The sequence below is a fragment of the Ochotona curzoniae genome, unplaced genomic scaffold, assembly GCF_017591425.1.
Source record: "Ochotona curzoniae isolate NIBS_2020 unplaced genomic scaffold, NIBS_Ocur_1.0 contig_3622, whole genome shotgun sequence".
Classification (NCBI taxonomy): Eukaryota; Metazoa; Chordata; class Mammalia; order Lagomorpha; family Ochotonidae; genus Ochotona; species Ochotona curzoniae.
In genome coordinates, this window is record NW_024465926.1 from 29023812 (window position 1) to 29050332 (window position 26521).

General features: G+C 41.4%; 1 protein-coding gene and 1 non-coding gene across 3 annotated transcripts in view; both read left to right on the plus strand.

Annotated features, from left to right (window-relative positions):
• Nucleotides 1-26521, plus strand: part of ITFG1 (integrin alpha FG-GAP repeat containing 1) — a 187945-nt gene that overhangs the window by 125751 nt on the left and 35673 nt on the right. For both annotated transcript variants that reach the window (XM_040982758.1, XM_040982759.1), the window contains exon 14: nucleotides 11441-11519. In XM_040982758.1, the coding sequence (XP_040838692.1) occupies nucleotides 11441-11519 (79 nt within the window). The remainder of the gene's footprint in view (nucleotides 1-11440; nucleotides 11520-26521) is intronic.
• On the plus strand, nucleotides 10147-10252 carry LOC121158133. Its single transcript, XR_005884153.1, has one exon. It is a non-coding gene; the product is annotated as a U6 spliceosomal RNA (small nuclear RNA).

Below are 26521 nucleotides of genomic sequence, written 5' to 3' on the forward strand. Positions count from 1 at the left end.
ACCCTGTGTGCAGTCAGCTCTCGGGAAAGGGTTAGAGTTTATACAAGGCAGCCCCCTTTGAGAAAAGGTTCTAGGTAGGACCCAGCTGTTAGTCTTAGCAGCCAGCACTCGGTTCCGCCCTGTGAATTCCTGTATCAGTCCTTCAGGGACGACAGCACACCTCCAAATGCACCTCAGACACATGTTCTAGCACAGCATTATAGAGATGTGATTAACCATTAATTAAAATGAAACATTCAGATCCTACCATATCTACATTCAGTGGCTGTTTCATTACCTGGTCATACAAAGAACAAAGTTGAAATTGAACTCCCTGAACCTTATAAAAGATTTGTTGTTTGTTTGTTTGTTTGTTTGTCAGTTACAAGAAGGCAGGGAGAAACCATCTGGTCTCTGCATTAGTAGTTGAGACCCAAGTACTTCCGCCATCTTTCACTGCCTTCCCAGATGCATTGACAGAAAGGATAATCCAGTATAATCTCATCATCTTGAAATGCTTAATCACAGTTGTCATCAAATCATTCTTTACAATAAGGAGCATATATATTCAGCTGATTCTGAAAATCACCATGTTGAATGGTGAATATGGTCTTAGGAAGACCATTACGCTGCTTAACATACCACCTCCTAAAGACTTGTTAAAATCAAAGGAATTCATCTAGGCAAATCATAAGGGACTATAAACAACAAATCACTCAATGAATAAAATGACTGTTATTTGTAAATTAAATGTTTTTCCTTTGTCTCTGTTTATCTCTGGAGAAGTAAGGACAGTAAATTCCAATTAAATGCTTGAGTTCCATTTGTCTTATATAAGACTAGAACTCTAATTATCTTGCCGTTGTAGTCAGATAAATGTTTTTAAAATATTGCAAATTAATGAAGATTTCAATATTTTAGTGAAAGCTACCACATAAACAGCTGAGAATCAGAATACTTTATTCTGAGAATTCAGGATATTTTATTCATATTTCTTGATTTTTTATTATGATTTAAATATCCAAGTAATGTTTTAATTATTTTATTTTCTTTACAAATTTTTTTTGGACTTTATCAGTGGAGGTTATGGCTTGTTTCTCAGTCACTTGGTAATTCTTTTCACCAAAACTTCTAACTCTGTACCTTCCAGAGACTTCCTCAATGAATGTCTCGTTACCCTACAGAAATCTACTCTTCCCATGCTCCTTATGTCAGTAATTTTTTTCTTTACCTTGCTTCTATTATCTATTTATTATTCCTTACCCTAACTGCCAAAGTACAATAAATTTGTCTTTATTTTGGCTAAGTGTCCTTCCTGACTTTTTTTACTCCATTTTTTTCTTTATTTTTGACAATCCTTTCATAGTTAATTAGGGCAAAAAGGTCCAAGGGCTACAGGAACATGGGTAAGAGTATTATTTCCACATTTTTTCCTGTACCTGGGGTAAAGGAGAATATTAGGGGAGAAGTATCACCCAGTCTCCCACCCATCTCAGGTCCGTGATGTGGGGCATGCTCCGAGAAACTTGCTCAAGTGGTTTTGATAGTTCAACAGTTCTGAATTGCTGCCATTCTCGCCATTCCAAGCACAATAAGGCCACTGAAAAATCCACTGATTGAAATAGTCCACGTTAGAGTCTCAGTTTGCCCAGTTTTTCACTGCCAACATATGGCTGGTGTAGTTGATCAATCTTTTTTGTCCTCTGTCTTTTCATGGTTGGGGTTCTGAGTCCGGCAGTTCAGCTGGGGAGATCTCAAAAGAAACTTTGTCTGAGGTGATCCCAGACCAGACTCTTGTGTGTACATGGCAAGAACAGAGCCCGGTACAGTCCATCGTCCCAATCAGCTGGTGGTTGCATTTGCTGGGTTGGTTCTGTTTCCAGCCCTGTCTTTCACTAGAACCAATGGGTGTTGCAGTCCAGCCTGGTTCTGCCCAGCACACACTCAGCCCTCACATAAACCAGTGGGAGCTGTAGCTTAGTTGGAGTGACCCACCATAACCCGCACCAGGCTTGTGCCCTACCCTGGTTCCCATGCTTACCAGTATTACAGAAGACTAGTCCAGTCTGTCCCACATCCCATTTAGCTCTCATACATGTCTATGGGCATTGCAGCCTAGTTCAACCTAACCAGCTCCAATGTCCAGCCCACACACATGCTGTTGGGTGCCTTTCTGTCTAGCCACCCCTGTCCCTGTCCTGGTTTTCATGCTCTGCAGTGAGAGTGGTAACCCAAGAGGGAGGAGCCCACTATTTCCCTTCTAGGCCACTCCCACTCCCAGATTATGCCCTCTCTAGGTGGTTCTGGGATTCAACTTGACAGATTTAGCCTCTAATTCCAGTCTCTGCCAGCTGATGCTGCAGCAAAGCCCAACCATCCCTCACCCACTCCAATTTCTACTTGCACCAGTCAGAACAGTCAGCCCAACCTGGCTTCTCTCTGACCTAGTTCACATGAGGCCTATGGGTGTTACAGCCCTGCCTGGTCTGGTCTGTCCCCATCCCAACCCATGCTCCCCAGTGGGAGTAGCTGTCCAAGCATTCCTTTAGCAGATATGTATTAATTATAATTGGACTACGTGCCATTCCTGAAAACATTATTTCCTCTTTAATTACACCATGTGCCTTTCTCAGTTCACAACCAACAATTGTAATACGCTTTCTGTAGCAAAGATAGAAAAATATTGTCTATAGAGTGTTTTTTATATTCTTTTATTTACTTTGGTCAGAGGGAAAATCAGTTTTTACATGGAAATAATTACACTTGAAGTAAGTAATTTATCAAATTTGTTGTTAAAATAAGAAACTGTAGAAAATTTAATATTGAACTGGATTTGATAATGGTTCTAATTTTAACAAAGGTAAGAAAAGATGATAATGAACATTTATTTAAAAATGGCCAGGATAAACGAAAAACTACCTTGGAGAAAATAAAGCCCCTCTTACAAAAAAAAAAAAAATTATTTTTCTAGCATTTTAGGATCTGAATTTATATCACATAATTAAACCTAGTATTGATTATTTCAAATACAATAATATGTTTCTGTGTTCTTCCACTTTTGTATTACCAGTCAGTGCCAATGATTTAGAATGTAGGTGGACTCCACTGTAGGAACCCAGACCTAGAAACAAATCAGTAATCATGTACTTGGCATTGACACAGAAACCATCAAGTTTTAGCCAGGCTACTGAAAAAGATAGTCTGTGAAGAAAATGGATATTCCTGACCCAAGTTTATATCAGCAGATAGGCATACGGATAGAAAGAAAGATCTGTGTAATACAACAGATTGCATTACATCAATATAACACATCCTGGAATTAGATATGGGAGCCAGTAATAGTCCTTTTTCCTTCTATTAGGAAAAAATGGAGAAATTAATATTTTTTAATTTAACTTCTCTGAATAAAAAAAAAATCAGACATTCCTGATTTTCATTTTATTTGAAATGCAGAAAGGGCCCAGTGCAGTGGCTCAATGGCTAAATCCTCACCTTGCAATTACTGTGATCCCACATGGACACGAGTTCATGTCCCAACTGCTCCACTTCGCATCCAGCTTGCTGCTTATGAGCTGGCAAAGCAGTAGAGCACAACCCACAACCTTGGGACCCTGCACCCCACATAGGAAGCCTGGCATCATATTGGTTCAATTTCAGCCATTGAGGCAATCTGGGGATCACTCCCAGTAGATGGAAATACTTCTCTGTCTCTCCTTCTCTTCATAAACCTGATCTGCTTTTCCAGTAAAAGCAATCTTAAAACAAGAAAAAGCAATACAAAGAGACAGCATCCATTTACTGATACACTCTGCAATGCCCGCAGCATCTAGGCCAATGCCAAGGTTTAGGAACGCCATGCTGGTTTGCCATGTGGGTGGCAGGAACTTACATATCTTGTCTGCCACTTCTTAAGGATGCACATTAAGAGTAAGATGGCCCGCCATGGTAGCCTATCAGCTAAAATCCTTACCTTGAATGCACCAGGATCCCATAAGGATGCCGGTTCTAATCCCAGTGGACCCACTTCCTATCCAGCTCCCTGCTTGTGGCCTGGGAAAGCAGTTAAGGATGGCCCAGAGCCTTGGGACCCTGTACCCACGTGGGAAACCCAGAAGAGGCTCTGGGCTCCAGGCTTCATATTGGCACAGTTCCCACCATTGTGGTCCCTCTGTATCTCTAACTTCCCAATAACAATAAATCCTTTTAAAAAAAAAAGTGAAATGCATCAGAGGTAGAGAAACTGAGACTCCAGCCAAGCATTCCAAGTGGGATACAAGGCATTCCCAGGAGCCAAAGCCTGCCTCTGCATCTTGACATTAAAAAGAAGGGCAGTGGGCTGCTGTAGTGGCATAGTGCAACATCAGTATCCCACATGGGTACACAGTTCAAGCCACAGTCCAGCTGCCTGCTGGGGAAAGTGGAAGATGGCCCTGGACTTGGATCCCTGCATTCAATTGGAATACCTGCAGGGAGCTCTTGGCTCATGGCTTTGGCCTGGCCCAGTCCAACCTTTGTGAGCATGTGCAGACCGAACTGGCACATGAAAGGTCTTCTGTGAATGTGTGTGTGTGTGTGTGTGTGTGTGTGTGTGTGTGTGTGTGTGTGTGTGTGTGTGTGTGTTGCCTCTCTGTACTTCGGCCTATCAAGTAAATTAAACAAAAATTTTAAAGCTTGTGAGAAATTTGTAGTTAAATTTTGACACAGAAGCTGCATTTGTTAGTTGATGGGATATAATACACAGCACCTATAGAAATAACTCCTTGTCTCGAAACCTTGTTGGTAGTTAACATTTTTTGCAAATACATTCCGGATGAACAAAAAGTTCAAAGACAAAACATTGTTTTTGTTTTTAGGAACTCATTTCATTGAGCAAGAACTGCTTGTACTTGGACTACTAAATTTCAGACCTAGATTATTCATATCAGTTCAGTTTAGCTTTTTTTTTTCTAAAGATGTATTTATTTATTTGAAAGGTAGGGTTACAGAGACGGGAAGGAAGAGATATATTGCATCCAGCGGTTCACTCCTCAAATGGCCCAGATGCCCAGAGCTGGGCCAGTCCAAAACCAGGAAGTTGGAGCTTCAGCCACCTCATGCACTTCAGCTCAGCCGGCGTGCTGCTCTCCCAGCCTCATTACTGAAAAGCTGGATCAGAAGGAAGCAAATAGCAATTTTAGCCAGCGCACCGCAACTCTGGCCCCACCAGTTTAACTTTAAACTTAATTCTCCCCTATGTAAGTTGGAGTGGTGGCAGGCAAGGAGAACGTATTCCTTGTGATTCTTTAAAACTGTTTTTTGTGAGCTCTCTCTATTCCTAGTTCTTTGGCTGCCATCTGTAAACTGCTCATTGAAGGAGTGCCTCGGGCACACAAACCCAGAATTCTCGTCAGTTGCTGGGCATAGGGTAACCACAGTAGCACTGCAGGACTGTTGATTCCTGGCACCTTCTTCACTGGTATAGTCTGCACAAATGTGACTTCAACTTTGTATCATTCAACAAAAGATATATTCTTATGCCCCAGATTGCAAACCTGAATTGTGCCCCACCCTGTGGAAAACTGCTCATCAGATTTCAGTTTGCTGTAATAGGCGCTTCCCGTCAAAGTTAATCCAAAATGTTTGTCATCATGTCTTATACTTAGCTGTGTTTTAATACCCATTTTTGAAAATGCTGAATTTTACATTTAGCCATAGTTTTAAGCTGTTGTTTTGTTACAACCATACTGTTTATTCTCAGTATAATAAAAGGGTGAAGTGTATGCAAAGGGAAAAGCAGTTCAGCCCTTTTCTTAAAATATTCATTCATTGATTTGGAGGCAGGAGCTTCTTCCCAATGTTGCTTATGTGTGTAGGCGCCCAAAGCACGTGAGCCATCTGACACTGCTTTCCCAGGTACCTTAGCGGGACCTGAATCAGAAGTGTAGTAACTGGAGATTGAACCAGCACCCATAAGGAATGCAGATCGCAGCTTAAGCTGCCAAGCCGCAGCACCAGCTCCAATACAGAATAATTCTTTAAGACATCCGCATCTTGGTCACTACTCCTGTTGTTGTTAAAATCTAGCATTCCTTCTTTTCCTGCTAGAAATATGGGTGGATATCTTAATCAGGCAATACAAACTATATTGGCTTTTTCTTTTAACTCCTTCATGTTCTATAACCAGATGTTTGGATATACAGGAAAATGGATGGCTACAAAACCCCTCTCACATTCTCAAAGTATGCATAGACCCATGGTTGATGGCCATAAAAAGCTTTAGCAGCATACAAATTATGACAGCATCAGCTCACTGGAGATGAGCGTGCGTTTAAGCTTTCTCTGAGGAGTTGCAGCTAATGTAGAAGCACTATCGCAGAAGCATCCTCAAACGTGGTGGAAAATTAAAATAAAACTGTCCCTTGAAGGCCAACCAGGTTCATGGCTAAATGCACAAACTCAGAACCTGCTCCTCCCACTTACAGATGAGGATAAAATCCTGAACCTTTTTGTCTTCAAATCAAGAGCTTATATGCCAAAGTAAATAGGGAAGAAATATATATCTCATGAACTATTGGTGAACTCATATTATCTACTTAATAAAACAATTGTTTTACTTTCATATGTTAGTAAAAGTTGCGATGAGTATCCGGCACATGAGTGCAGTGCTGGTTGGGTTGCCTATATCTCTTCTCAGAGTTCTTAGGTTTCAGTTCAAGTGCCCAGCTTACACCTCGTGTGCACTCTAAAAGGAAGTAGGTGATGGCTCATCTATTTCGGCCACTTCCACCCAAATGATAAACTAGACCGAGTTCCCACTCCTGGCTTTAGCCTAGCCCACTCCTGGTGTTCCAGGCATCTGGAGAATGAAGCAAAATAGAGTACTTCTGCCTGTCTGCCTGCCTTCCTGCCTGTCAAATAAACAAGTAAATTTTTTTAGGAAATTATGCCCATATATACTTACTCCCTTTTTTCTTACTCCATATATGTGGAAAACACAAACAGTAAAACATATCAGTAGGATAATCCTCCACCCTGTGCCACCTGCATCCCATGTGGGTGCTGGTTCGTGTCCTAGCTGCTCCACTTCAATCCAGCTCTCTGATTGTTGCCTGAGAAAGCAGTGGAGGTTGGCCTGATTCCTTGGGACCCTGCACCTGTACCCAAGTAGGAGACCCCAGGGAGGTTCTATGCTGCCGGCTTCAGATTGGCTCAGCTTCAGCCATTGTGGCCTCTTGTGGAGTGAATATCAGATGGGAGATCTTCCTCTCTTTCTCCTCCTCTCTGTTTATCTGCCTTTCAATAAAAATAAATAAATCTGCTTTTTAAAAAATCACTAATCCCATCATGATTTAATCTAACTAAATTTTTCAAGTGTCCCATGTCCAAATACAATAACAATAGAGATGAAGGCTTCAACATGAATTCTTTTTTTAAAAGATTTATTTATTTTTATTACAAAGTCAGATATACAGAGAGGAGGAGAGACAGAGAGGAAGATCCTCCATCCGATGATTCACTCCCCAAGTGAGCACAACGGCCGGTACTGTGCCTATCTGAAGCCGGGAATCAGGAACCTCTTTTGGGTCTCCCATGCGGGTGCAGGGACCCAAGGCTTTGGGCCATCCTCGACTGCTTTCCCAGGCCACAAGCAGGAAGCTGGGTGGGAAGTGGAGCTGCTGGGATTAGAACCGGTGCCCATATGGGGTCCCAGCGCGTTCAAGGCGAGGACTTTAACCGCTAGGCCATGCTGCCAGGCCCTCGACATGAATTCTGACAGATGTAGACATTCAGTCCATAGCAATTACTAAGTGAACTATTTCTGGAGAAGTGTGAGAAGGAAGTTGCTGTTTTCACAGATTTGTTGTTATCACTACTAACTGACATTTCCGTAGTTTAGGCTCCTAAAATAGTTTTTTAGTTTTCACATTAAGAAGTTGAGATGTATGCAGAATACTTCAAACTGGAAGAAATAATTCAAAACTCTTATTTCATTTTAAGAAACTGTTTAGTGACTTTTCCCTTACACCTGTCTTCCTGTATATATAATAGATTATGTGTAATAAAATAAATTTGAGGTTATAAGGCAGTGATAAATATAACCTCCTAAATATCTCCAAGCCTCTCTATAATAAGACAAGATTAAAATATGGATATCATATTTGCATATTCTTTGCAGCAAAATAAACCTAGAGAAGTCAAAAACAATTTTTATTAAAAAGTATATTCCAGGGCCTGGCAGCGTGGCCTAGTGGCTAAAGTCCTCGCCTTGAATGCGCCAGGATCCCATATGGGTGCTGGTTCTAATCCCAGCAGCTCCACTTCCCATCCAGCTCCCTGCTTGTGGCCTGGGAAGGCAGTCAAGGACGGCCCAAAGCCTTGGGACCCTGCACCCTTGCGGGAGACCTAGAGGAGGTTCCTGGCTCCTGGCTTCAGATCGGTGCAGCACCGGCCGTTGAGCTCACTTGGGGTTTGAATCATTGGATGGAGGAAATTCCTCTCTGTCTCTCCTCTCTGTACGTCTGCCTTTCCAATAAAATAAATAATCTTTGTTTAAAAAAAGTGTATTCCAGGCCCAGTGCACTAGCCTACCAGTTAAGACCTTGCCTTGCAGACACCAGGATCCCAAATGGGCACTGGTTGTAATCCTGGTGGCCCTATTTCCCATCCAGCTCCCTGTCTGTGCCCTGGGAGGGCAGCTGAGGATGACCCAAAGCCTTGAAAACCTGCACCCACATGGGAGACCTTGAAGAGGTTCCTAGCTCCTGACTTCGGACTGACTAAGCCCCAGCCATTGCAGCCACTTGGGGAGTGAGTCAACAGATGAAAGACCTTCCCCCCATCTGTCCTTCTCTCTGTGTATCTGACTTTGCAATGAAAATAAATCTTTTTTAAAAATGAAGTGTATGCCACATTTAAGTGGTAGTTGCTAAACATGTGAAGCAGTGGTACCTCTTACATACTGCAATAAGGTGGTAACACTAGGAAAAGACAAAATTTGCATTGCTTGAAGGATTGGAAGATTCATGTATTGTATGCCTCAGCAGCTTTACCGCTTGGGTAGCCAACCCTCTGAAGCTTTTGCATTTATGCATCAGGTCCCATATCTAAGAATGTTGTCATGTTTATAGTTGCACAAAAAAATGGAAACCATTGTTAATCAACAGTAGAATGAAAACTGTACTGCAATGATGCTCTATAGCAGTGAGTCTCAGCACAATTATTTAAAAAGGAAGTATTATCGATGCATATATTTGTATTTCACTGGTAAAAAAGTGTAACTGAAATATGTTGTAGAATATTTTTAGGATTAAAACTACTCCCAAAATATCACAGTTGCATGAAGAAGATAGCTTAATTTCTGTCTAGATATCTGTGATTCTTTAAAACTGGACACCTATGGGGCCAGTGCAATCCCGTAGCAGGTTACTTGTCCACTTATAGTACCAGCATCCCATGTGGGCACCGGTTCCTGTCCCAGCTGCTCCACTTCCCATCCAGCTACCTGCGTTTTTGCCGGGGAAAGCAGCAAAACATTACCCAGATGCTTGGACCCCCACACCCACATTTGAGACCAAGAGGAAACTCCTGGCTTCAAAGCAGCTCAGCCCTGTCCACTGCAATCATTTAGGGAGTTAGCCAGCACATGGAGGATTATTTCTCTCTCTCTCTCTTTCTCCTTCTTTCTAATTCTGGCTTTTAAATAAGAATAAATCTTTAAGCCACCCCCCCCAAATAACTGGACAGCCAAAGAACATGCTTTTTCTTGTTCCTTTGTGACACAGGAATATAGATATAAAATTTTAGTATTTTCCATGAAAGTTTTATGTAGCAACACAAAATGTAATATTCATCTCATATGCAAAAATTCTTCATGACTGAATTATTTTCAATGCTTTGTGTATTTCTTCACAAATCTTTTCTTCAGTTAGTAATATGATAGTTCTAATCGGTTAGTAATAGTCTTATGAAGAATTGCATCCTTAAAGCAGCCTGTTTTCTCATGACCATTATAAGCATATGAATTTCTACAATTCTTAAAATATCAGGCAGGTATTGTAATAACAAAAAATCATTGTTTCTTGCCTCTCATGGATGAAAATCATATTTAGAACATCAGTAGCCTATTTAAATATCATTAACTTCTGCACCTTATTGGCTAACATTTTTGTCAAAAGGTCTTAGAAAATTGCGCTCACTTTGGCAGCGTGTAGAGTAAAATTGGCATGATACAAGAAAATTAGCATGGTGCCTGCACAAGGATTACACACAAATTCATGAGGCGTTCCATATTTAGTGCAGTATGTCTCTCTGCATCCAGACCAAAGATGGACTTCCAGTGAAACAACTGAAAATATCCTGACAGAATGCTGAACTCTCCGACATTGTCCATGCCTACAACATTGGGATACACTTCAGTAGCAGAATGATGGAGTTATGACTATTAATGAGGGAACACCCATTGTAATGCTGGAAATCAGTAAGGGTGGAGGGGACTGAGGGAGGGGCAAGGGAAATTCCAGGGCCTATGGAACTGTATCATAAAACAATTGAAAAACCTTTCAAACAATTTTAAAGTATTTCCTAAATCAATGCAATCGTAGATTTCTTTATATGCTATGTAATCAGTCTTGATTTCTAAAGAGAAGGAATGTAGCATTTTATTGATGAATTGAGGCATGTTCCAAAAAGAAGAAACAATATACAAATTGTAGATAAGTCTTATTATAATTAGACGTGATAGTCTGATCTGATAGTTTGATAACTGTCAGATGTTTGTGAACTGGAACATGATGTATTCTGTATATGTAGCAGATTAAATGTGGCAAAACTAATCATGTGTATTTTTTATTGTGCTGCAGTTATTGTGGACGTATTTTATTTATTTTGATATTTTATTGGAAAAATCTGATTTTCCTTCCCTGAAGGCAAAAGCAATGCTGTATTCAACAGAAATGTCATAATAACACTGTTGTAGTTCAGTTCTCAACAGAACTGCAAATGATTCAAAATTTTCACTTAAAATATTCACCCTTATAAAGAACACACAATCTTCAAAAAACAAACCAGCCAACCTATGGCTGCCAGCTTCAGTTCGGTTCATCCAGTAGACCAGCAGATGGAAACTCTGTCTCTCTTTGTAGATCTACTGCTTTCAAGTAAAATATGTAAACTTAAGACACACAGATAGCCAGACAGACACACACATACACACACACACACACACACACAACATTATATTAGCCCTTAGAAATACCTAGTTAAAACAATAAGCTAAATGAATACAAATATCAAACCTCTAATTAGTAATTTTCTGTTAGTTGAATTTTCTTTTGAATCTGTGTCTCTTCATGTTCTTTAAGGAATATTCATCTGTGTAATATTTAGTTGTAAGAAGGTTCTTCTTTATTTAAAATGTATTTTCCTAAAACTTTAAGTCATTCACTTACTTTCCAAGGTTTAACTTTTTTTTTCTTTTTTGCAGCCCTTTGGCGTGAATCAGCCAGGACCTTATATCATGTATACAACTGTAGACGCAAACGGATATCTGAAAAATGGCTCAGGTAAGACTACGTACAACGTACGGAATATAGAGAGGGACCTTTGGTCAGTATATGGTTAAGGTCAACTGGTGACAACTTTTTTTGACTATTTAATAAAATCTTTTTATATACTCTTGTTCTTTCAGTAGATTTATGCAGGTTATAAGAGGTCCTCAAACAAATGCTAATACATAATTATTCATAAATTCCTGTTGTGATGGTGCCAACTCATTGTCTTCATTTTTCAGTTGAAGTAATTGAGATTAGGAGAAATTACTTGAGTTACCTTGAAAAAAAAAAAAAGAGCCAAGGGATAAATTAGTTAAACTCATTATATAAGATAGAAGTAGAAATTAGGAATACAATTAATGAATACTGCAATCTCAACTACTCCCAGTTGTTCAACATGTGAAATAGACACTGAAAACATAGGCTTTTGGATATATGAACATAAGGGGAAAAATCTAGTTATACATTTAAATAATAAAGAAATATGCTGTCTAGGTATATAAACCTGAGCAAAGGTCATCTGCTTTTGACAATTGGTGAACTTCTCATTGCTGCTTCAGTATAAAACCTTTTCCTAAGAGAGAGCTAGCTAGGGCTAGGGCTACGGTCATGCCAGCATCCCATGTGAGTGCAAGCTCAAGTCTCCTCTGTTCCACCTCTGCTCCAGTTCTCTGCTGAACGTCCCAGGGAAGGCATCAGAAGATGTTGCAAATGCCTGGGCCCCTGCACCCTTGTGGGAGACAGGCATGGAGTGCAGGCTCCTGTCTTTGGCCTGGCCTATCCCCAGCTGTTACAGTGAGTTGGGGAGGGAGCCAGTAAAGATAAGCTCTCTGGCTCTCAGATTGGTTTCTCTCCTCTTCCCTTTTTTCCTCCCTCCGTCCTTCTCTTTCTCCCTTTTTCTCTAACTCTACCTTTCAAACACTAAATACATGTCGGGGGGGTGGTCGGAAAATGGCTTAAAGGTTTGAGAAGTTGGCTGTACAGTTACAGCCAATGCTTTTATATACCACTGTCAAAGAAAACGGAAGAAACTGAAAATTAAAATATAAGGAATCTAAGCAAGTTACATATATACATTTTTGTCCATGTGCATATGAAACTCTGTAAAAAAGGGCCTCAGGAGCAGATGATTTTATCTTATATCAGTTAATTTTGGACTTTCAAGTGTAGATAATACTGTTGCCGCCTAAGCTATTCCCTAATAAAGGAAAATAAGATGAAGATATTTCATTTCATAAAGCTATTATAATTCAAGCAGAGCTAGGACACCTGTGTAGCAAAAAGTTTTTCCTCTGCTGTCACAGCACAAAGTTCCATGTAAAAGACTTCCCTATCCTCAAGACATGTGCTGCTTTTCTCTGCTAGCAGGCAAACACTCAAGTTATGAAATGGTCACTAGCTTGGCTCCTCCAGTTCAGTTGGTGTTATGCCCCTGCCTAGAGATAGTATCAAATTTCACAAGTAGAGGGCGCTCAGTCCTATTAAACTGCCTCTTCTGCATTTCAAATGCTAACCACCAGCCCAGATCGTGCCATCTGTGCTTCTGACCAAGTCATGGCTAAAAATTCAGATTCCCATAACTCCTTCATCTAATTTTCTTTAGCAATTCACAAAACTCGAGGAAACACTTTCATTTATTGTTTTATTATAGTTCAAGACATACACTCTGGGTATGCTCCCTGTTGGACAAGTCCATGTGGGAAGGAGCATGGTATCCCATGCTCTTGGGAGTTCACCACCCTCCAATGACCTCCAGGTGTTCAGTTCTTGAGAAGCTCCCGAGCCCAGTCCTTTAGGCTGTCACACAGACTGCCAGATCAGCACAGATGTTTACAGCGTTGAGAACTCGTGATCCCCTCAGCCTTCAGCCCCATTCTCCTGCCCAGGGAAGCCGTCCTAACAGTCCAATCCTGCCTTGGTCTTCCAGTGACTGCAGCTCCATCCGGAAGGTATGTAGCAGTTGGATACCTTCAACCAAATCATTAACATATAAAAAAGACAAATGTTACTTTGCAGTTTCCAGATACACATTTTGCAGTTTATCATCACATTGCCAAAAACAAAAACCTTAGCTTACTGATGAAAATGAATCTTTATAAATAATAGTATTATTTACACACAGTTAAATGAATAAATTTCATTAATGAAAATGTAATAGCAAGTATATCAAATTAACTTCTCTTTGGGGGAGCAAGATTATGAAACAATCACTGTTGCTTTACCCATTTCTATACTTGTTGACTACTTTCAGTCTTTTTAAATGTAATTTTTACTTACTTTTTAAAACTGTGCCCTTTGGCTTTAGCCTAGACCAGGCCTTTTGTAGGCCAAACCAACAATGGAAGCCCATGCTTGTTCTCTCTCTCTCCTTCTCTGTCTCTTCCTGTCTTTGTTGTTCTCTCCTTCATATAAGAGAATTAATCTTTAAGAATATGCACTACCCATTACTGTCTTTTAAATGAGAACTTTCACTTGATTTTTTAAAATCTATCTCAAAATGCTTCCTCTCTGTATATCTGACTTTCCAATTTAAAAAAATAAATCTTTTTTTTTAAATGGGGCTAGGGAGTTAGCATGGAAGCCTACTGGCTGAAGTCCTCACCTTGCATGCGCCAGGATTCCTTATGGGCGCCATTTCTAGTCCTGGCAGCCCCGCTTCCCATCCTGCTCCCTGCTTGTGGCCTGGGAAAGCAGTAGGGGACAGCCCAAAGCCTGGGGACCCTGCACCTGCGTGGGAGACCTGGAAGAGACTCTGGACTCCTGGCTTCGGATCTAATCAGTTCCAGCCATTTCAGCTGCTTGCGTAATGAACCATCAGACAGAAGATCTTCCTCTCTTCTTTCCTCCTTTCTGTATATCTGCCTTTCCAATAAAAATAAATAAATCTTTTTAAAAATTTCTTAGTAAAGTATCATAAACAAAAATTGAAGCCCTCAGTTAAACTGAGGAAAATACATGCCCAAAATATTGAAAGAATAATTATATAATTTATAATATCCTCAGTCATATAAAATACTTAAAAGAATGTTTGATGAAGTGAGCAGATAGTTCTAATATTTGAGACAGGTAGATATACATCTACCTGTATAGTCTCTACCTTGCTTAGCCATCTCCTTGTTCAGCCATCAAAAGATAGAGGAAGAGCTGGCAAGGCATAGCAGGCTAAGCTTCTGCCAGTGGTGTGCAGCATCCCACTGGCGCACCAGTTGAGTCATGGCTGCTCCACTTCCAGTCTGGTTCCAGTCGTGGGAAGGCAGTAGAAGATGGCTGAAGTCCTTGGGTCCCTTGGATCAGCTCAGTTCCAGCTGTTGCAGGCATTTATAGAGTGAACCAGCAGATGGAAGATCTCTCTCTCCCTGTCTTCCTCACCAGCTTCCCTGTGTTTGTATGTGTTTTTTCTCTAACTCACCTTTCAAATTATAATAATAATAAGAGAGGGGAAATGAGCCGAAGACCATCTGGATCTGCACCTTCTTCTGTCTTCCCTCTTGAAACGTAAGCTCCTTAACTTTTAAATCCTTTGCTAACTCATCTTTCTGTTTGCAGTGCCATAAAATGCCTGGCAAATAATGTTACAATTTAGATAAATAGAAGGATGTGAAAGAAATCCCCAAATCAAAACTGGAGTTTAATGGGTTTTTCAAATCACAATATTATTTATGACTTTCATAGCCCAAATCAGGATTGTTCCAGTCATCCTACTGGTATTTTGAGCTGGAAAAGTTTTGTTGTGGGGGTTGTTCTATTTATTATAGGATCCTTGAGCAGCATCGCTGAATTCTTCTGCCAGCTACTGCCGGAGTCCAGCTCCAGCCATGTTCGAGCTGTCCTCTTTATTTATACAGAACCAATACAAAGTTTTGTTTCAGGGGCAGTTTGACATAGCCTCAAGTGGGGCACAATTTATAACAGCTTGAGAGATGAATGGGGGAGGATTACACATTCCTTGCTTATTTCGGCCTGCCGGCCCCCACCTGCTCTCCTCAAGTCTGGGCTCTAACCTTGGTGCCACCTGTGACAACTAGACCGCTATCTTAAATTATCTATGGGTTAATAAGTCGGGGGCCTTGGTTTATGGAGATTGGGTCATTGATATTAGTTGGCCATTAGGCCTGCAAGCTCAGCCTTTAGGGTCACAGTAGCTGTATTTTTTTGTCGTAGCAATTTCAGTCTATACTCCCATCACATCCATTCATTTGTAAAATTCTTATCAAGCCATATATGTCTGGGCCAGATTTTATGGCAATGGGTAGGCACACAATAAGGTATCCAGAAATGGCATGGGTTTAATTGTACTCCTGTGCGCAGTTAAAGGCCCACTCACCAAGACATTATCAATAACATTAATTCTCAAAGCTCACGTTGGTGGCCAAAGCCATCTCACAGGGGCAAACGATGCCTCAATAGATTACACAATTCTTAGTGGGGTGGGTGAGTGTCCGTGCAAAAAGGGGGTGAGACTGCGTCAAGGTAGTCAGAGAGACATCCGCTGGACCCGGCCAAACAGCTGGAAGCTGCCCTGGGCCCTGCCAAGCAGAGAGCTGTTCTCTTCATACCTTCGTGCTGTTCACATCTACTGCATGGATCCCGGCAAGTTACTAGTAACACACCCTATTAATGGTAATCAAAAATTCTTTAGAAAGTGTCAGATGTCTCCAGCATTTAGTACTTAAACTTCCACCTTGGTTTTTCCCGTTGGATCCAAACAACACAAGATCACCCATCCTGCCACATCTAGTTTAAGCCCCACTCATCTTTCTCTGTAAAACATGGCTACACTGCTGTTACTCAAGCCAAAATTCCTGGCTAATTTTTTTTTAAGTATAATTTACATAACATAAATCCATGCTTTCACATGTGCAAGTCAGTGACTTTGTACATTTTTTAACATATTTTCATTTTATTTTAAAGGCAGACAGACAGAGGGGGAGAGAAATATTCATTCCCCAAATACCCATAATAGCCAAGGCTGGGATTGGCAGAGGCCAGTGGCGTGGAACTCAATCCAAGACTCCCATGTGAATGGCTAGGACTCAAGTGCCAGAGCCATCATCTACTGCCTTTCTTCCACTGCGCTTGAAGCTGCGTGGAAAAGGAGAAGCAAGGACTCAAGCAGTTTCCTAACCACTCAACAAACACCTGCCTACCCCCAAGTGGTTTTTAACATATTCAAAGTTGCATAGATGAGATTGCTATCCAGTTCTAGAGCCTTGTCACCAACGTCAAAACAAAACAACATACCCAACAGCAGGTAATCCCTGCCCCACTACTCCTGGCACCCATAAGCTATTTTGTCTATGTGATTACCTATTCTGAACACCTCACATAAGTAGAATGGTATCTCACACACACAGAGCTTTTTTGTGTCAGCTCTATGCATTTTAGTATAATGCCTAACTGGTTCATCCTCAGATTCACTCTCACTTTATTATTCATTTATTCAGCCAATATTTATTACATATTATGGTAGTATTTCTGTAGATACTGTGGATACAGATGTGAACTAAGATCCTAATGATGGTGCCACATAAAAAAACTAATCATAGAAAAGTACTTTAGCCGCTAGGCTACTGTACTGGACCCTATACTTCAAAAACTGGGTTAGCACATTTGTAACGATCCAATCTTTGACTGAGGAAGTCAAATGGAGGAGAAAGGAGAGAAAAGAAAAGAATGTGTCAATGAATTGGGAGAAAGGCAAAAATGTACAATATATTTTCTCATACTGTGAATGGTGTGTATCATTGATTTAGAACAATATGTGAGAAAATGTACTGTTGGTAGATAAACCATAAAAATTGAACCATAAGTTTAAAAGTCTTCAGCAAATTATATAGAGTTATACATGCATATATAAAATATATGAAATATACACTGCACACATCACTAAAAATAACTGAAAGACCTGATGATAATAATACACAGTGTATAGAAATTCTATAATGTAACATAGGAGTAAATCTACTAAACTCAGATTTGGAGAAGAAATTTTAGATGTAACACCGAAAGTATGACCCATGAAAAAAAGAACTGATAAAGTAGATTTCATATAAAACTTGAAATAATGTACTCTGCCATTTCTTTTTGTTAGCATTATTTATTCCATTCGCATTTAATACATAATTGAAATAATGACACGGGTCCATTATTTTACATATTGCTGTTTGCTTTGCTTTTTCTTTCTTTTTTTATAGATTACTTGCCATTTTATCTTGTATTTTGTCGCTTGTTTACTGATTTTATTTCTTCTTTCATTATCTCTGTCATTTGACCTCATTACTTTAATTTTTTTCCTATGAGATATTTAATAAAACCTACCAAAAATTTTTTAAGTGGGTAAGACTATTATTTTTCCATATTGTTTCCTTCATGTTTAAAGGGGGGGTATTAAGGGAGAAGGCCCACCCAATTTCCCACCCTCCCCAGGTCCCGGATGTAGGGTATGCTCTGAGGTTCTTGCTCAAGTGGTTTTGATATTTCAACACTTATGAATCGCTGCCAATCTTGCCACTCCAAGCACTATGAGGTCCTTGAGGATTCCACTGATTGACATAGTCCTTCACAGAGTCTCTGTTTGCCCCGTATTTCGCTGCCAAGATATAGCTGGGATGGTTGGTTGACTTGTTCTGTCTTCTGTTGTTTCTTGGTTAGGGTTCTGAGTCCAGCATTTCGATTGGGGAGATCTCCAAAGAAACTTTGTCTGAGGTGTTCTCAAACCAGATTCTTGTATGTGCTAGCAAGTACAGGGCCCGGCACAGTCCATTGCCCCGATCAGCTGGTGGTTGCAATTGCTGGGTTGGTTCTGTTTTCACTCCCGACTTCCACTGGAACCAATGGGTGTTGCAGTCCAGCCTGGTGCTGCCCAGCACATACTCGGCCCTCGCATAAACCAGTAGGAGCTGCAGCCTAGTTGGAGCGACCCACAATAACCCCCACCAGGCCCACCCCCTACCTAGGTTTGCCAGTATGTGTAGCAGTAGTCCAGTCTGTCCCACACCCCATTCCACCCCAGCCCCTGTCCTAGTTTTATGCCCTCCCGTGAAAGTGGTAACCCAAGAGGGAGGAGCCCACTATTTCCCTCCCAGGCCTCTCCCACTCCCAGATTATGCACTCTCCAGATAGTTCTGTGGTTTGACTTGACAGAACTGGCCCCCAGTGCCAGCTTCTGCCAGCTGATGCTGTGGCTAAGCCCAAACAACCCTCACCCACTCTAATTTTGTTTGCACCAGTAGGAATAATCAGCCCAGCCTGGCTTTTCCCTGATCTAGTCCACATGAGGCGCACAGGTGTTGTAGCCCTGCCTAGTCTGGTCTGCCCCATCCCAGCTCCTGCTCTCCAGTGGGAGTAGCTGTCCAGCAAAGGAACCCTTCCTTATTCCCCTGCCAGCTCTGCCCCCTCCGTTCCTTGTTCTCACGCGTGCTGGTTGGGCACTGCAGTCCCTTCCGGTACAGGCAACCTCACCTTGGCATTTTGTATTGTGCACTAGTCTTTGTTGCGACCGAACCTGGATCGACCCACACTGTTCTGGTGTTTGGATTTGCCAGTGGATGACGTGAACAGATTCAGCCTGGTCTTCCCCCGACCCCTGCCAATTGTATACCGGTGGGTAACTTTCCATGGCCTGTTCTGGGCTGTTTCCTATCATGTTTCTTGCACTTACCTACCTGCAGGGTCTGTGTCCTGCCAGAGGAGTTGCCCAGGCTCCTCCATCAGAACCTCTCCCAGTGCCAGAGTTTGTGCATACAAGTGGTTCCATGAGCTAGCCCTACTCAGTCCACCTCCTGTCATAGCAGGAACAGTGGCTTTTCCTGACTGGCCTTCAACCCAAACTGGTCCTTGCTGTTGGATGTTTCAGCCCAGCCATGGTTTGTCCATACCCTCATATGGCTCACACATGGCTCAGTAGGGGGCTGAGACCTTGCCTAGTCCATCCCACATCTATCCCGGTCTCCCAGGACACCAGAGGGTGTTGGAGTCTGATCCGGTTCGGTGCATCCAATCCCAGTCCACACTTGCGCCAAGGGAGACTGCAACTATTTCCCGATCAGAATGCAGCCCTCATTCCAGGTCACACGCCCCATTGGAGGGAACCTCAGCCGAGCTAGGGTTGTCCCCTTGGCTCCCCAACCGGGCCTGTTCCCAGCCATAGATCACATGCATGCCAGTGGTTGCTCTTACTCAGCTTGGCACAGCCCCTCACCTGTCCTGACCTCTGCCTTAGACACTGTGGCTTAGCGTTCCTGGCTCATGCAGACCAGTAGGTGCAATAGCCTAGCTCAGCATGACCTGTGCTCCATCCTGGTCTCTAGTTTCGCTTGTGGACTAAGGTTTGCTCAGTCGTGCCTAGTCCACCCTGTTCCATTACCAATTCACACATTTGCCAGCTGTTGGAGCTACTTTTCCCAGCTTGTCCGACCCCCAGGTCTGGACCACATGTTCACCAGTGGGAGCTATGGCTCGCCAAGGGAATTTCCCAAGTTCCTCCACTTAATCCACTCCCAGACCCAGTTCCCACACATGCCATTGGGTTTAGGCCAGGTTCTGGCAAAGTCTGGCCTTCCATTTGGCCTTGTATGAGCTGCCCGGCCCACCCCACACGCTAATCAGGATGCATATTCGGGTGCTGCTGCCCTGACCAGTCCAGACTACTGGGGCTTCCTTTACCTGTGATTGATGGCAGGCTCCTTGGTCACACCTAGCTTAGTCCATCACCACCCCAACTCTTGATCTAACCAGTGGGGCTAGAATTTTCACAGGATGTGGCCCACACATCCCTCATAGAATTTACCCCTGGTTATGGTTCTTGAGTGCTAGTTAATGTAATGGCTTGCTTAATGTGACCCTTCTCCTGATCCATCATCATGTCAGGTAACATGATATAATTCTGCAGGACAAGCCCCAAGCCATAGCTTTTGCATGGACTGGTATTTGGTGGTCAGCATTGTTCAGTGATTACAAGTTTTACACAGGAAGAGTTACTGCCAATGGGAATCTTTGCGAATGCTTCACGTCCTAGAAGCACAATGGGTTCAACCTGGAGCTAACTAAGCAGCGACTCAAAGAACCAAAACCCCAGAGCTCCCCGGCCGGGCGGCCAGCAGGCAGAACCTGGCACCAAATGGCACACTGGCCACCCGGGGACAGCTCACCACGTGCACATGGTGACTGTCGTCTGGGATCCAGGCATGAGACGCCTTCCTTGCATCTTGTAAGCAACAGATGGGTCCGGCTTTTTGATTCATTCTGTTAATCTCTGTCTTTTGATTGATGAGTTTAGACCATTTGTGTTCAGGGTTAATATTGAAAGGTTGTGATTAAGTCCTAGAGTGTGTGTGTGTGTGTGTGTGTGTGTGTGTGTGTGTGTGTGTGTGTGTGTATTGGGGTCTCTGTTTAACTCTGGTTTCTTTTTTGTTCTTTAATGGGAAGATCTTCCCCATTGCCTTCCTTGATTATGAATAACTCCTTTCTGACTTCAGCTCCTTTCTGAGCAGTGTTTCTAGTGCTGGCTTAGTGTTGGCATCTTCTAATTTCTCTTTACTTTGGAACTGTTTTATTTCATTTTGAAATACAAATGGAGTCTTCCTGGCTATAATATCCTAGGTTGACAGTTTTTCTGTTTTAGGTTCTGAAAAATATTACTCCATTGTCTTCTTGCCTGAAAGGTCTCTTCTGAGAAGTTGGCAGTGATTCTCATTGGTTTTCTTCTGTGTGTTATCTGATCCTTTTTGTGGTTGTTTCAGTATTCTTTCCCTACTTTCAGTTGTGGGGAGCTTGACAATGGTGTGTCTGAGTAACGGTCTTTTTGGATCAGATCTGGTTGAGGTTCTCTGCCTTTCCTGTATTTGGCTTCCACTATGTTCCCAGTGTTTGGGAAGTTCTCTAATTTCATTGAATACCTCCTACAATCCTGCCTCTCTTTCCACATCTGTCGGAATTTCTATAATTCTGATATTCGATTTTTTGATTGTCATTCATTTCTTGGATAGATTTCTTGGCTTTATTCAGATTTTCTTCTAGTGTTTAATTAGTTGTGTGTTCTCAAATTGATTATCTTCCAATTCTGATATTTTTTTCTTCTAAAACATTCATTCTATTGTTTAGGCTTTCTATTGTGTTAACCCAAATATTTCAGTTTCAACCTGTTTTATGAAATCTGTCTGTGGTGATATACTGTTTAAATTCCTTGAACTCTTGTCATTGTTTATCATTGTCTTTAATGAGTTTCATGATGGGTCTTTGTTTTTGGTTTTTTTGTTTGTTTGTTTGTTTGTTTTCTCTGTCTGGGAGTTCCTTAATGTCTTCATCCTACAGCTCCAAGATTGATGTCATCTTTTTTTCATTTTTGAGAAAAGTGCTAGCTCCCTCATCTTTGTTACTTCCTGTTTATCTACCTTTTCCCCATGGCCTTCTGGATCAGTGGGCTTTCTTGTTGCTATTGATAATATATGTGCCCCTGTGGGCCTTCAGTCTCTAATGTTTTACTGGAGTTTTCTGGGATAACTATCTGGGGTCCCGGAGGTGCTGAAGCACAGGAATACCTTCTATGTACCTGCTTGGGAAGGGTTCTCTATGACCTGCCTTCTTCAGGCAGCAGATGGAACACACAGACTGGTGCAGAACACACAAGCACTAACAGTGTGGCTGGAACTAGTGACAGGAAAACACACCAACAGCCTCAGTTTTGTCCTGTTGTTTTGTGTCAGCAGGAATCCGCAATTTTCCCACCTCTGAGTCTGAGTCCATACTCTGTCCCCCAAGGATCCTGTGTCTCCCTCTTCAGTGATCCCAGTATCTCTCTGGGGGTTCAGCGTACAGATCCTCCAAGTGTGGACAGATTCAGTTCTCATTCTGCGTGTCCCTGTCTCAATTGGTCCACTCCCCAGCTGCACCCTTCCCAGTGGCATGCCCTCCTCAGTCAGGCAGTCGCGCAAACCTGTGCCTGTGAGTTCCTCCTCTGGTTTGTTTTACTTCACCAGTGTTTTGTCCCTTGGTTTCCTTTGCGTCCCATCATCTTCTTAGGGAAGACAAAGACACCCACCAGAAGTCTTCCTGTACTGGTTCAAAACTCACCAGACTTTTTCTCTGCAACCCTGGTTGCAGTATGCGTTCACCCTCCTGGGCTGTTGGCTGCAACCAGAGGTTCAGTAAAGTAGGTTTGGTATGGGGCTGCAGAATTTAAATTTCTTTTTTTTTTAAACTGTCACAACCATTAATTAATTAATTTATTATTATTATTTTCATTTTATGATACAGTTTCATAGACCCTGGGATTTCCCTTGCCCCCTCCCTAAGCTCCCTACCCAGACTGCACTGAGTTCCCTTATATTATTACTATAGCATAGTTCCTCATACACAGTCATATGTCCATCCTTGCAGACATGGACAATGGCAATGAGTCCAGCCTCCTGTTGTCAAAATACAGTAAACAGTTTCATTGGAGTCCATCTTTGTCTGGAAGTAAAGATGCATACCACGTTGTATCCTCACATCTGGATATGATAGTCTCCATTACACGGTTACTGTATATCCCCTTGAATGAAAAGCTACAAAGCAGAATCAACAACAGGAGGAAAAGAAGAAATTTAAAATGCCATGATGTTAAATTACATGCTACTGAATAACTAATGTGTCACTGAAGAAATGAAAATCAAGAACCTAATGAAGAAAATGATGCTATTCTATGATCTATGAGTCATTTATGAGTCATTCTTCTGAATTCAATCAGAAGAAAGTGTTTTGAAGAGATGAAACTAAATTTTAAAAAATCAAAATCACCATGAGATATAGTTTCCACTGATCTTTGTTGGTGAGATATGTTTTCTGTAGAGAACAAATAGATGAGTTTTGTTTTTTAATCCAGTCTACTAACCTATGACATTTCATTAATGAGATTAATCCATTTATTTACATTTAGGGTTATTATGAATGGGTAACTTGATCCTGTCATTTTAGCAATGGGTTGTTTATTAATTTAGTCTTCTGTTGTTATTTTACTGGGATGTTCTTCACATTTTCCTTTTGTTTTGGTGGGTGCTATTCCTCTTCTCTGTCAAGAGAACATCTTTAGATATCATTTGTAGGGCAGATTTGGAAGAGGTGTATTCTTTAACTTTTCTTTACAGTGGAAGAATTTTATTTCATTTTCAAAGACAAAGGGAAACTTTGCTGGGTATGTTATCCTGGATTTTTGCTTTTAGAATCTGAAATATGTCACTCTGTTCTCTTCTGGCCTGTAGAGTTTCCTGTGAGAGGTCTCCTGTGGATTTAATTGGCATTCCTTTACATGTCAGCTGATGTTTTTCACGTGCACATTTAAGGATCTTTTCCTTATGTTGAAGAGAGTTTGATCATCATGTGTCATGGTGAAGATAGCTTTTGATCAAGCCTGTTGGGAGTTCTGTGCCCCTTCTGGATATTGTTTCCCAATTCTTCCTCTAGATTAGGGAAATTTTCCCTTATTATTTAATTGAATATACCTTTAATCCCAGTTTCTCTTTCTGTACCTTCTTGGAGTACCATAACTCTTATATTTAGTCTTTTAATAATGTCTTCAATTCTTGAATACTTTTTTTAGTTTGTTCCAGCTCTGCTTCCAGCTTTTTGTTTGTTTCTCCCAGTAACAGGAAATATCTTTCAACTCTGAGATTCTTACTTCTGCCTTCTTCATTCTATTATGGAGACTCTCCACTGCACTTTTAATTTGCTCCACTGTATTCTTCAATTCTGATATATCAGCTTTTACTTGATTCCTTTCCATATTCCTGAAATTCCTTGAATGCCTACTTTATGTGCTTCTCATTATTGATAAGTAGCTTTATTACAAGTGTTTTGAATTCTGTATCCCCCATTTTCTCGATGTCTTCCTCAATGAACTCTGAGGTTGGCAAAGGGTTTTACTCCTTTGCAAAGGAGTCTTCAGCAATATTTATTTTTGCCCTTGTCTTCTTTTTTGTCTTGGTCATTGTACTTGTAGTTATCAGATTCTTCTCCTTGGGGCAGGTTTCTAAGCTGTGTTACCCACAGGTTTACAATTCCATTTTACTTATTGTAACTGGTATATGGCTCTTTGTTTGTAACCACTTATGCCACTCCTTCTATCAAGTTCCAGGTCTGGGTTCTTATGTTAGATTTCCACCTTGATCTCTGTAACCCCAGCTCCTGGCTCACCTCTTTCCGCCTCCGTGATAGCATGAGTTCACTCCCAGCTCTGCACATGTGCTACTCACTGTTATCCCTGCAGTCTTAAAGTTTTTCCGCACTGTAGAAAATGGCACCTAATGTGCCACTACTAGAGTTTTTGATCTGTTGGCTGTCAGGACTGAAGGCTACTCAGACCTATCTTTGGTGGAGCCTGTAAGGCCCCACATTGTTGCACTTCACTGAGCCAGAAATGAGTTCACTCCTAGCTCATTGCTTGTACAGTACTGACCATAGCCTTTGCCTTCCTGTACAAAATGGCACCCAGTTCATTTCTAGAGGGTGGACTGGGCTGTGAAATCCACCCTGGTCCCATACCACCTGTCTGGGACCTGACACTCTGTTTCTGCCTATGGTCAAATCGAACAGACCAACAGCACAAGCAGTTCTTTGTCTGGGTTCACCTCCTGAGCTCCCGATGAATGCCCCTTCCCACCTTGTTGCTGTTGGAATTCTGGCTGCCGGTGCAGTTCAGATCTTCTCTTGCTGAATGCTGCTGGGAAATCGGTCATTGCAATACCACACCATGTGTCTGCTGCTTTCCTGTGTCTGTCAGTCTCCACGTGCCCTTCTGCTGTTGTTCTGTCCTCTCCTATTTCCCGCAGTGTGCCCTCTGTGCTTCACCCTGGCTAATGTTTCTCCATCAGTTTAAATGTGTCCTTACCCTATTCCGCCATTTTGATTCTCCAGAATTTAAATTTCTAAGAACCCTGACTTGGGGATTGGCAGGGAGGCTTATAGTGTCCACATTTTGAGACCTCATAAATAACTAATTGTAAAAACAGCTAAAAATATACACAAAGTTTGAAAGGTAAGTATTCCACTTTTCCTGTGGTTTAAAGTTGAATAACTATTTAGGAGCCTATATAACTATCCCCATCATGTCAACTAAAGTGACATTTAAGAATACAACATAGGAATAAGCATTGCTGTTATCATTTTTGTTGTCTGCTAACTAATCTGTATAAGGTAGATTATCTTTCTATAGTAGGAAGATGTATAGCATACTTTTAATTTGTAACCTCTTCTGTGTGCAAGTACATCATTATAGCACACCTCTAAATCGATAGCCTTTATACTTTTGTGCAGTAAATGTAAATTTTAAAGTAATTTGATGTGGCATTCTGTTTTTTAAATGAATGTATTTATTTTAAATGCAGTGCTATAAAGAGGGAGACACAGAAATCTTTCATTGTTTGGTTCATTCTCCAAGCGGCCACAAAGACTGGCCAAAGGTCCCTCACATGGGTGCAGAGGTCCAAACACTTGAGCCATCTTCTGCTGCTTTTCCAGGTACATTAACAAGGAATTGGATCAACTGTAGAGCATCTAGGACTCACTACCACTCATACGAGTTGCCAGCCTCACAGGCAGTAGCTTAACTTGCTGTGCCACAACACTAGCCCAGACATGGCATTGTTATACCTGGTAAACTTGGAGGCTAATACTTGCCCTCAAATTATTCATCTTATAACTGTTTCAAGTAAACTTGCGAAAGGATAAAACCATTTTTTTTGTTTAATGGTGCAAAAACAATCACCATTTTTGTTATGACTTTTTTCACTGTGACAGAACCAATACAGATTTTCTTAAAGTCACTAACAACATGCTGATTTTACTAGCTATCAAAGTGTAAATTCTGAGACAAATAAGGACAAATTGTACTATAGAGCTTATCGATATTACCTGTATCTAAATACAAAATCTCTGGAGTAAAAACAAAGAGAAAATCAGTTAAAAGTGAACCCCATGGTTAATTCATTGGTTTTACTTCTAGAACCTCTATCAGATTCTCATAAGGAAGATCCCTCAAAATC